Source organism: Rhipicephalus microplus, chromosome 10 (assembly GCF_043290135.1).
Source record: "Rhipicephalus microplus isolate Deutch F79 chromosome 10, USDA_Rmic, whole genome shotgun sequence".
In the NCBI taxonomy this organism is placed as follows: domain Eukaryota; kingdom Metazoa; phylum Arthropoda; class Arachnida; order Ixodida; family Ixodidae; genus Rhipicephalus; species Rhipicephalus microplus.
The window spans coordinates 16295634-16308219 of record NC_134709.1 but is presented as its reverse complement, the minus strand read 5'-3'; the positions used below and the strand labels follow the sequence as shown (position 1 = coordinate 16308219).

General features: G+C 47.8%; 1 protein-coding gene across 1 annotated transcript in view; it reads left to right on the top strand.

The window, feature by feature from the left end:
* Positions 1 to 5834: 5834 nt before the first annotated feature.
* The window catches only part of LOC119181840 (uncharacterized), a 62818-nt gene continuing 56066 nt past the window's right edge, over positions 5835 to 12586 (top strand). Inside the window, exons 1-2 of the mRNA XM_075875113.1 lie at positions 5835 to 6268; positions 9285 to 9442. Of these exons, the coding sequence (XP_075731228.1) occupies positions 9329 to 9442 (114 nt within the window). The 5' untranslated portion in view covers positions 5835 to 6268; positions 9285 to 9328. The remainder of the gene's footprint in view (positions 6269 to 9284; positions 9443 to 12586) is intronic.

Here is a 12586-nt window from a genome sequence, read left to right as displayed (position 1 = left end):
AGAAGAAGAAGAAGAAGAAGAAGAAGAAGAAGAAGAAGAAGAAGAAGAAGAAGAAGAATGTGCATGGCTCATACCCACTCTGAGGGTTGGTCTCTCATTGGTTCTTATTCGTCACAGAACTTGTCAGCTGGAGTTTCTGGCACGCAACAACGGTACAACTATGAGAACTCAAGGCTTCGACGGACACCAGTCTGGTCGGGAAGAATAATTTGTCACGTGACTGCCTATAAACGTACTGGAATGACGAGGAACGTCAAGAGGCCAGAATCAAAGCAAGCGGAAGCTCCGCCGCGTGTCTTCGCCTAACTCTTTGTTTGTTTGTTTGTTTGTTTGTTTGTTTTTCCTTCAGTCTATGACACGTACCCACTCTGTATGATTGGCTGTTGCTTGTTCTTGTTCTTGCTCACCTATTGTCCGTGGCGCATACCCACTGTGGGGGATTGGTCGAAAATTGAGTGGTTTTATAAAATATTGTGTAGTTTTAGAATAATGGAGATCCTTCTTGGTTGCTTCGTCGTCCTATCGCATTGTTCTCTACACATTGAATAAAAACACGGGGTTTCCAACCGCAAAATAAAAATGTATTGAAGTTTCGACACCTATAATGACAGCCTTGCTTATAATATAATTGTGAAAAATTATATTGTGAGCAAAATCATACTGTGAATTAGGCTGCCATCCTAGGAGCGGAAACGTCGCTACATTTTTCTATTGTGGTCGCCGTATTCACGTTCTTAATCAACCCTCGAATGGCGTTTGAAAACACGGACTGTGCAAGAAAGCACGCGGACACACATATGGTACGGCAGTTACTGGATATTCTGTGTCCAGTATACTTTCAAGCCTTCAGTAGGTACCATGACTCGACTAGTACTGTCAATAGTAATGAGGCCGAATATGTGTCTGTATCTGTAGTGGTACGTGACACTACTTAGACCCTGCGTCCAGCACTGATTGATATGTGGGGTTTAACCTCCAAACACCACCATATGATTATGAGAGACGCCGTAGTGGAGGGCTCCGGAAATTTCGACCACCTGGGGTTCTTTAACGTGCACCCAAATCTGAGCACACGAGCCTACAGCATTTTCGCCTTTATCGAAAATGCAGCCGCCGCAGCCGGGATTTGATCCTGCGACCTGCGTGTCAGCAGCCGAGTACCTTAGCCACTAGACCAACGCGGCGGGGCCCCTGCGTCCACTACTACCAAGTTGTAAAGATACGAGTGGCATGAAATTTAGCGTTGCTGTTGGAAGTTTGTCTATGACCGCTTCTTCCTATCTGGTCTGCTGAGGTGGAGCAGGGGTTATGGTGCTCTGCTGACCTAAGGCCGCGGGTTCGATCCCGGGTGTGGCGGTCCAATTTCGATAAAAGCAAATCCATTGATGCTCGTTCGTTGTGCGATGTCAGTTGACGTGAAGTACACTAGAGATGGTCGAATTTTCCAAATCTGTTTACTGCGGTCTTTCTCGTAATCATATTGTCACGGGCTAAGTAGATGCCTGGGGTTGACGACGACGAAGTGCTCCGGGAAACGTGCTCGGACTGCAGCAGCGTTGTACGCATTTTGCTCGCCAGTATATCCATTGTGTATACTTTATTCCCCGTAACATCATTGGTGGAGGTGCTGGGTACGAGTCGCAAGCTCTTTCTTTGCGGCCACTTGACGTCCGATGGGTTTCCCAGAGAGATAGCGCAATTTCTGCTTACAGACGTCCCAGCTGGTCAACTCTTCTTGATGTGTTTCGTACCAGAGTTTTGCCGTGCCATGCAAGTAGAAGATGATGTTCGCCAACATAAGCGTCGGATCCCAATGGTTGCTGCTTCTGACGCGCTCATATAGGACCAGCCAGTCGTCGACGTCTATGCCACTTGTGCTGTTGAACGGACCTGGGTCACGAGGTTGCACCACAACGATCGGTTGCGGGGCTGGCGGCTCTTGTTGACATTGAGTAGCCTGGTCAGTCATCGTGGTAGCTGCAATGCGCCGTCCGCTGCGAAGATCCAGCACGTGGGGCTGTATAGCGAGTTCCCCGTAACAATATTCCCCGTAACAATATTGTGGTTTTCGGAAAGGAAACCCTCCGATAGTATTTTCACTATAGGCATGAACGTACATTCAGTATGGTTGAGACACCCCTTGGACTGCGCTTCTACCGCCATTCTCTCCTATTTCCCGTCATCCTCGTTTCCTGATATCTCACTGCATTTTTCCCGGAATAAATTAGAACCACCAAACAAATATTCTTGTATACTGTAGCACCGTTGAAATTGCAGCTGAGTGACGTCATGGCCACAGTTCCTGCTCATTATCATATACAAACTCTATGAAATAAACTTCGGTTATTTGCGGCATCACGCGCAATTCCGTTAGCGCGTGGGCCGAGCTGCGAGTGATATTTATCAACGCTCGTTGGTAGGGGGCGTGCATCACACACGGTCACACGCATTTGCGCCGCGGGCCCCTTATCGTATTCCGGCTCACGAAACTGCTTTACCCGTTTGTGCGTGACACACTTTCTGCTCCCCGCTAACGCGGCACGTAAAACAAAGGAGGCTGCACGTGGTGGCCCGCGAACACGGCCAGGTTCAAAGCACTTTCGTCGCGCCCCAGTCACGTTGCCCCTCGCCAGACTCAGCCGCCAAAGCGGTGCCGATCGGGTAACGGTGGCAGCGAACAAAAAAAAATAAATAACGCGAAAGTACAGCAACGCGCGCACGTATACGACGAGCCATACACACGGCGAAGCAAGAAGAACGCGGACCGGGGTGCCGGCGTGGAATTCGTCCCAGACCCGGTTACGGGATGACAGGTGCGTGCGTCCTCGGTTTTGCGCGGCAGCCTTTGAGCCAGCTAGATCCGGCACGAGCCGCCGGAAGTCGCTGCCGCAAGTGAACGCGTGTCAGTGTCGATGGGGGTTACATCCACAGAGTTTCCCAATATACACTAGAGGGAACTCTGGCGCTAGTGTCTATGGGAGCTGCAACGCACAGCGCTTCAGCGAGCATGGGAATGATGGGTATAGTACACACATTTGCCTGAACTTCGTACTTCTGGCCTGCTCTTGGCTCCGTGTGTGTTCGTGTGGCTTGAAGCTGTTTTCTCGCGAAACGAAAATCAGCAAGTGGTCAGCGATTGCGCTTCACCACCCTATTTTTTTTTTCGAATTACCTTTCCAAATTGTGTCACGAAGTTCAAAAGGGTTGAATCGTTCTTTCAAAACAAAATCGAAACACAGCAATAAACGAAGCCGCAAGTACGATTGGCCACCCGCAAGTACGAAGACTAGGCAAATGTGTGTACTACCCATCATTCCCATGGTCGCTGAACGATCGCAGCGCCAGATTGCCCTCTAGGTAATTTTGAGAAACTCTATGGTTACATCGATACAACCTGTGAGAGTTCGCTCTTACTCGTGAAATGCATTTAGCGCTCCGGACTCGCGCTGAGTTAGACTCACGTAATCTTTTTTTCCGAGCCCATACTCACTCGGACTCGAACTCATCCAAAATATTCACTCACCAGGACTCGCTCTGATTCGTGGCTCGATCTGAGATTACACTCAGGATGACTGCCTACCAACTCACTCACTCACTCACTATCTATCTATTTATCTATCTATCTATCTATCTATCTATATATGTTTGACAATAGCGAACATAGATGTTCGTTGTTATATCGTATATATAAAACCACGACTAGAAAAATATTTTTTGAATACGTCTTTTTGTGTAATGAATCTGTGTTATGGAGAACAAAGGTTCGTTTCCGTTACTAAATTGGTTGGGGAGGAGACTCGCTATGGTACACCAGCGGCATAGCGAGACACGAGCATTCACGTTTAAATCCCATGGCTTTAAGCGCCAATCATCATACAGCCTGATTTGAATCGCACCCAGGTGCTACTGTCTAATCTACGCAAACATCTGAACGCCACACTCGGTATAGGGCGCTTAAGCAGGAGTGCTGCCCAGGCGCGCCATACGAAACGAGACGACCCCGCGTACGCAACGTATGTGCAATGCGCAACGTACGTACGCATTTTGAAACGATTGGGGGATGACTCCCTAAGTCCAAGAGCCAGCGCGTGCCAACGAAAGGCGGCGCTTTTACCCGACGCCAACCTGGGACACCTCATACCAACGACCGCGTTAACGCGCGTATGCCATGGCTACGACATAGCGTAAGCTAAGTGCTAACTGTGCTCGATCACCAGCCCTGGTGACATATGTACCTTCTTAGGAGATTATACACCGAATTATAGCCCCGCCGCGTTGGTCTAGTGGCTAAGGTACTCGGCTGCTGACCCGCAGGTCGCGGGTTCAAATCCCGGCTGCGGTGGCTGCATTTCCGATGGAGGCGGAAATGTTGTAGGTCCGTGTGCTCAGATTTGGGTGCACGTTAGAGAACCCCAGGTGGCCGAAATTTCCGGAGCCCTCCACTACGGCGACTCTCATAATCATATGGTGGTTTTGGGACTTTAAACGCCACATATCAATCAACTTATATAGCGAAGTATATACCGGTTGTATACCGATTATATACCGAGTGGGATATTGTGTACGTGCATAGCGTCTCCGCCATATCAGTGGTTTCAAAAAAGAACAATGATTCGTTGGAACATGCAGAATTCTGAGGGGATGAAAAATCTTTATAACAGAACAATAATAATAAGTAAAAAAATAATCCATCTCTGCGTCGAGTAAACAATCGGGCAGCAAAGCTGTAAGCGCGTGAGTTAGAATCGTCAGCTTCGTGATATGACGTGCTGTCGTCCATCCTACGTAGATATAGCATATGCCGCTTGCTCATTTCGAGTACCAACGTTACCATCATTTAGCAGCACCTTGATCATTATGTTTTACTTTTTTTATTCACTCTCTGCTCTGGTCACTTGAGTTGCCTGCCGTGTAATGCTATTGCTGCTGCTACTACTACTACTACTACTACTACTAACAACAACATCAATAATAATAATAATAATAATAATAATAATAATAATAATAATCAGCCTGACTACGCCCACTGCAGGGCAAAAGCTTCTCCCATGATCCGCCAATCAACCCGGTCTTGTGCTTTCTTGTACCGAGTTTTTTTTTTTTTGTACCGAATAGTGGAAGCGCGATTAATATACGGAAGCAATGAAAAATAATTTCACTGTCTTTCCCCTCGTCTACTCTTCCCTTAGCATCGCATCACAGTTGATACAATAGACTTGAAAACTGCACAATTAGCGTTCCCTATGCTTTATTTGGCTTCGTTATCGGCTGGTGTTCATTAAGGTGGTCACATCGTAGTCACGTGGTATATGACTACAAAATTTAAATAGTAGCCTTAGACCCTGTTGCGAGTCGGTTGCCCTGCAGGAATGTCGACGCCAATGTTAGACGCATCTGGATGGATGAAAGCTTCACTTTCATGTATTTGTTGTTGATCGTTGTGTTTTTCTGTTATTTTTTGGGGAGGGGGGTGCACTCTTCTAGGATGCTCGCGGTAGCGCCGCTCTTATGCATACGCGGTCGCTGCGAGCCGCCTTAATGCTATGCACTAACCAGACGCACTTTTTTCTCCATCTCTTGATTCTTACAGAAGGGCGAGAGTTTCGTGTCAATCCACGGGGGAAATCTCGCCTATTTGGACGGATGGCGAAGCGGGATGACGACGCTGGAAGCTTCGCCGGAGGTACACAAGAACCACGGGCGGATGCATAACAACCTCTGGGAGAGCAGTTCTGGGGGGGGGGGGGAGGCTGAGACGAATGAGGGGGTGGAACGGGCGAGAATGCCTGACCCTCCTCTCTTTTCGGGGAGTGAGAAGGTTCTCGTTCACTGTGGCGATGGAGAGGACCGCCGCCGACCCCTGGCAAATCGAGGACAGCCTCAGGAGGAGGGTGTCTCCCCTTCCACCGCAATCATTACGTCCCGGCAGGCACACCGGCTATGGACGATGAGGCGAGCCGAGGGTGAGAGTTGGCTGAGTTTGAAAAATTGGCGCCCAAGCGAACGGCACACGACGGTGCTTGGCTGCCGGCGCGGCTGACGAGTAACTCCTCGCCTGTGCAACACTATACCGTGTTCTATGCGTCGCTGCTGGGAGTTATCATCATTGCCGGCACCTTCAGACCCTGCGAGCAACTTGTGAGTTCCCTCTGAGCAACTTGAAGCTGACGCTTCGGTGCAGGCACTCCCGCGAGTCCAATGACAAATTGATGGTGCCTCCGAGAATCATGCAGTGTCGCACGAGGAATCGGTGTCGAGCGTAAATAAGGTGAGTGGTCCTGCTTGACTTCACCGTAAAGATAAGTCGTTCGCTTTCGCTCCCATGTGTAAGCATTCAGTCGCGGTACACTTGCTCTAACCGATCTGCAACGCTACGCTTCCTGATGTTCCATTGTCTTCGTGAATCTTGATGGATATTTTCCTGGCCGACAGCTGAGTTGGGTGTCTTGACAATCTCCGCTTTGTAGTGTGGCAGTCGGGGCTAGTTGGTATGACATGGCGATAGTTATAGCACGAGAACAGAACGACGACTAAGAGACAAGAAGGACACATCGTCGTTCTGTTCTCGCGCTATAACTATCGTCCGCTTTGGAGTGGACACTTTTCTGATTAAAGGTTTTTGGAGACCATGCCTCGCGACTGAGCTGTATTTTTGCGCATTTTCACTTTCCACGAATGCGCTCTTCTTAAAGGTAGCGCATTTTCGGTTAACGGTATTACTACAATTCAACACGAGACGTTCATTTTTTATGGATATCTTTATTCGCGACTGCTACGTGACTAGTGTTGGCTTTAATTGCTGACTACAAACCAGAAGGCAAATTTTTACTGCCTGGTTCTAGTCAGATTGAACGTCACTGTAGCAGTGTTATTATATCCGTGATAAAAAAAAATCGCTAGTACATTACGAGCGCTCTTGCGTACATCTCGGCAATTCTTGACAAAATCGCTCTTTCGCTAATGTTGAAGAGCACGTTCCAGATTCAACAGTTATCGTTTTGCTCATTCACAAAGTGGCGGGTGGCTTTGATAGTATACTGAATGGAGATTAACTTTATGCCCAGCAGTTTCGAAGAATTGCGGGGAAACCCAAATTGTGGAAAAGCTCTCCCGGCCAACTAGGTAGTGCTTCTCGGCGCAAAACAAACCTACGGGTACGAGGGAGGGGGGGGGGGTATTTTGAAAGGCTTAAAATGTGCATAAAACTTCACCTAACCCGTACATCTAAATGATGTTGGAATGGCATGGTTTGTTTGTTTGTTTGTTTGTTTGTTTGTTTGTTTGTTTGTTTGTTTGTTTGTTTGTTTGTTTCCCTGGGATGATGGCTCATACCCACTCAGGGGGATTGGCCAAGAAAGTGTAGTGCAGTTTTTCACATGGTTCAAATTCGATTACCAGAACTTCTTTAATTTGCGGCTCTCGTTTTTGTGACACGCCATAATTAAAAGCCCGTGTCCAGGGAGTGTTTCGCATCAACCGCATGTGAAAGTTGTTTTCAAATGAAATCAACTGAATCATTTTTTTTATTCACAACACAAGATCCGGATAGACAGAAGGGGCGGGTCCCGTACAGTAAACTGAGATGGGACCTCCTATGCAATGTAAACATAAATATTTGATTGGGAACGACAGTTTTGCATATATTAGCTTCATGCTGAATCTACAATAGACTAGAGCTTCATCATACAATTGAGCTTTGCGGGTTCCCCCCAAGTCGTCATTTTCATTTAGTTTTGGCTAGTTAGCAATAGACATTCTGTAACTGGTAGCAGATGCAGATGAACGTGTGGATTGCTCAAGTTCGGACTGTGTTTGCACAATGGCGCAAGCAATATTTCGGCCCTGAAGCTCGAGGGATCGGGACGTATGAGTGCATTTCCGTGCAGCTGTTATAATAATAATAATAATAAATTGTCCAAGTTTTACTTTACAAATCTGTGAGATGATTATGACAAATGTCGTAGGGGAGCTTGGGTTCCGGAAATTTCGGCTACCTGGGGCTATTTACCGTGCGCCTATATCTATACCAACTAGCCTCTAACATTTTGCCTCAAACAGCTATAAGTACAGAAGGTACGCAAGAATATAGTGAAATCTAGCACGTACCTTGAGTAACATGCTGGCTACAACACTAACTGCGTTTCTCTAGTAACCCCTAAACCATTTCGATTCTCAAGGAGGCCTGGAATCGGTTACTTTATGTCCTTCACTACCCTTCCTTTATAGGCTATCTGCCTCTCGCCACTTATGGCACTCATCATGTGCGTGTGCTGAAGTGCATGATGGGTATGCTAAACTAACGTTCACATGAGCGAATTCTTTCCCATGAGGGTAAGTCGTGCTGACTGCTATTTTGTTCCGGTTGAATTCAATGATGACTAAGAGACAGTATTCATTGGATTTCGGGCATTCTCTTGTACGTTGTAGTGTTGTTGTTTGCTGTGTGCGCGCGCGTTTGTTTTACGTATGTGTGCTCATGTGTTTTATTCAAAAATCCTCTGATTTCCCTTCCTTAAGATGTATGTTCAATATTCACTCAAGTGCTTCGGAGCAGCCGGTGCATTACTCGTGCGTCAGCATCTTCTTATGTATCATATCAACAGAAAGCTTTCTTCGCAAATCACGTGGACCACGTCACCACTATAGGCATCGAGTCTGTCAGGATTTTGCGCTTTTCAGCTACGCGCTCTTATCGCCGCTCTTGCGGGTGATAACGCGCAAAGCGAAGCGAAATCAGCTGCAGTCTTGCGAAACGAGGTAGAAACGGAGTGGGACCGCATGGCAAGGTAGGGTGGGAGGCAATTCAGAAACGACAGCCCTCATGTATGGATCAATCGATAGCTTATTTCATCGTGACGTCACGCGCACCGACAGCTGGTTTCGCGAATTGTGCCGTCAGGACCAGAAATCACCAGAGTATAACGCTGATTGATTGATATGTGAGGTTCAACGTCCCAAAACCACTATATGATTATGAGAGACGCCGTAGTGGAGGGCTCCGAAAATTTAGACCACCTGGGGTTCTTTAACGTGCACCCAAATCTGAGCACACGGGCCTACAACATTTCCGCCTCCATCGGAAATGCAGCCGCCGCAGCCGGGATTCGAACCCGCGACCTGCGGGTCAGCAGCCGAGTACCTTAGCCACTAGACCACCACGGTAGGGCAGCAGAGTATAACGCTCTCTTCATTTTCAGACGTTATTTTGGCGGCGTTTAACCTGGCCTCGTTATGTTCTTTTCTCTCTCTCTTTTTTTTCCTTCTTTCGTCACTGGATCTTGAAGGATTAGCGAAAGTGGGCTGCTTTCGACTTCGCTGCTGAGCAAGCATGGTTTCACCTCCCGCAGAAGTCTTGACAAAACAGATGCTAGCTCGAACTTTGCAAGCACTCTTCTTGACCTCTCTGTGGTGGAACGTAGCGTCGCCGTCCCCGCAGCCATCGGTGAGTGATCAACTTGTCAATCATTGCTAACTTTGAGGTCTGTTCTTGGCATTTCGTCGATACTGTTCTCCTTAATGGATTGCTATATGTATACTGTGCATGTACGAAACATACTTTGCGTTGATCAATTTATGTTGATCTAATTATGTTGATCGATTTGTGTTGCTGTATAAATATATACGATGGGTAAAAGAACAAATCGCTTGTGTTTTTATATATTGTGTGTGTTTTCCAATATTGCCCGTATTATGAGCGTAGTTTAGGTTGCGGCATACGAATGGGTAGCCTTGATTATTTTAGGGCGGCTTTGCCGACTTGTGAATGGAATCGGGACCTCGTCAAGCTCTTGAGCTTTCACTCCTGTACTCCTGCTAATCAAATGGAAATAAACTGATTGATTGATTGATTGATTGATTGATTGATTGATTGATTGATTGATTGATTGAAACTTTCACCTTGTCACAATATCGTGAGAGGAACGCTGTTAGACGCGAATCCACCCGGTAGCTCGATTCTTGATTCCTGCTGCCAGCGCCCATCAGCGCATTATGAGCTTTACATCAGCTCAATGCGTGCTCGTGTCTGAGTCTTATGTGTTCCACGTATCGTGAATCAAAAGCATTACCGTGGTTAGGTAGACCCGACGTCCACATACGAAACAACCGCGCAAGTCAGTATGGATATTTCGAACAACTATACAATTGCGCAACGAACGTCGTAGCCACGTACGTCCTTTCATTTGCACGTGCTACTGGCGCATTGGTCTTTTTTGTTCAATGCACTGCGGCGCAGTTATGAAAACTTGGAGTGGGGCAAGCACCAGTTGCGCCAATGAAGCCACAACGTACTGTTTTGACTTTGCATTCCTAGAGTACGTTATCTGATTTTTTTCGTCAGCGCGTGGAGAAATTCCTCGCGCAGAGTTGTTTTCCTCTGGGAGGAGAAAGCTTCTGGCTTGCTTATGCACGCCGGCATTCCCACGATGGCCCGTGGTTTTCTCGGCGGGATACGGCTGGGCCACGAAGTATATTACGCGGTCATGAAAAACTGGAACGTTACGAACGGTCACGACAGCGGCAAACTCAAAGCAGCTGCAACGACGGTACGGGTATCTTCCATTCCTGGCCGGTTTATATTTTTTTTTCTTGGTCACTTAGAGGTCGCTAGTGAACGCGTCTCGCCTTCCCCGACCTGCCTCCCTTTCACCATTTGCAATTTTTGTGGACGAGAGAAAGAAAAGAAGACGGAACCGAGTCAGTGAGGTGTTCCGACCCAGGCAATTTCGGAAAAAACTACGTTCCTCTCATCCACGAACGCCAACCGTCGGGTCCGGGGCAAGGAATGAAGAAAATAAAATAAAAATAAACCGGGCCACCAACCGCACGCCGGAACAACTCGGCGGGGCGGATCGTTGAACCTGCCGGCGACGCTATCGGGTGCCATCGACATCGGTGTTCCTTCACCTCCGACGAAGGTCGGGCGACGACGTGTTTTGCTTTCGCTTCGAAGGTCGTGTTTGCCTTTCGCGCCGGCTTCTTCTTCTTCATCTTAAGGGTGGAGCCTCCTCGCCGGATGACTTTTATTACTTCTCCGTTGCTCCTATTTTTTTTTTTCGCTGTGTCTTGACTCGCGCGTTCGCATCGTTGAGGCGAGCATGTGCGATCTGGTTTCACGAGGAAGTGAAGCGTCTGGAGGAAGTGAGGGAGAGATGAGAGTGACGGAAGAGGAGGAGGAATATTTGTCGCGGTGGCTCGAGCGTTGCGCAGATCGAAAGATGAGATACGAGGGAATACCTGGGTGGGGGCTTGGACGGCCGGCCACTTTGCTGCCGCTTCCGCGACGACACCAGAAAAAGTGAATTAGGGGCACCCAGCAATCGCTCTCTTACGAGTGAGAAGTGTTATTTATTATCTATTTGATTGGCATACACCTATGCACGAGGACACCGAGAAAAGAGAGAGTGAGCAAGCTTTCCCTTATCTCTTTTTTCCTTGTTTCCGCCTCAAGAGGGGGGGGGGGAGAATGCCTCCTTACTTTTTCGGGTGCAAGAGAGAGATGAAAACAAGATTGGCCCACTATTTCGTGAAAGGCCACGCACGAAAGCCGTACTGGGCAACTTGAAGACGAGGCGGACTTCACGAGCGTCTCTGTAAACTACCAGCACGAGCTCGCGTTGTGCCTGTTCTCACTAACTGTCCGTTTCTCCTTTTTGTCTCTATTGTTTTTTTTCTTTTTGATCTTTTCTATTAATCTTCCTTTCTCCCCCACAAGTGTAAGGTAGCCAACCGAACAAAAGCATGGTCAACCTTCCCGCCTTTCCCTTCGTCTCTCTCTTTCCCTCCATTAGGTAGAAGCTGAAAGGAAAGCAAGTTCGTCATATTCGGAAAAAGTTCGTTATATCCGAAACTTTGTTATAAAGGTCTACTCCTAACACCACACCTGTTTCAAGACTACGTTTCACTTCGTTATAACTGGTATGTCGTTATATCAGTGTTCGTTGACAGTTCTCGGAATGTAACGTCAGTGGTTCTCTGCCTCCTTTGCCTTCACACATTTCTGTGGTCACAACTGCAGTTTCGAACAATGCAACAGGACAGGCTGGGACACTGAGTACAGGTACACGGCAGACTCGACGCCCCCTTTTTCGATGATTAAGGGCCAAACAACGAAACGTTCCTTTCCTCAGTAAGGAAGCCTTCACTTTTGTGAGGCCGCCTTATGTCACTCTGAAAGCTTCCTCACTGAGGAGCCCTCGGTAAAGGCTTCCTTGGCGCTTCCTCAGCTTAAGGTTGCTTTGGGGCTACCTTCGTGCGCCCTTAGGTCCGCTCCTTGCCCTGAACGAGCGCTTCGCCTCACAGCTAGCCCACGTGATGTTTTCGTTTTCGAGGCAACCCTCCCACCCCACCCCTGCGGGGAGACGCGAGCGGCGAGCGTGCGTGCACGGGCGTTTCAGTGTTGCTAGAATGCACCACGTTTTGCGCTCAACTACGGTAGTTTTTCACATTCAGTAATCGTAGTTTGAAGAAAGCGTACACGCGTCTCTATATTAACACTTCAATTTGGAAGTGATGTGGTGACCCAACTTTTTTTTACAGAATAAACGCTCGTGAGCAAAGCTTATATTCGATAATCTCGAACGCAGGA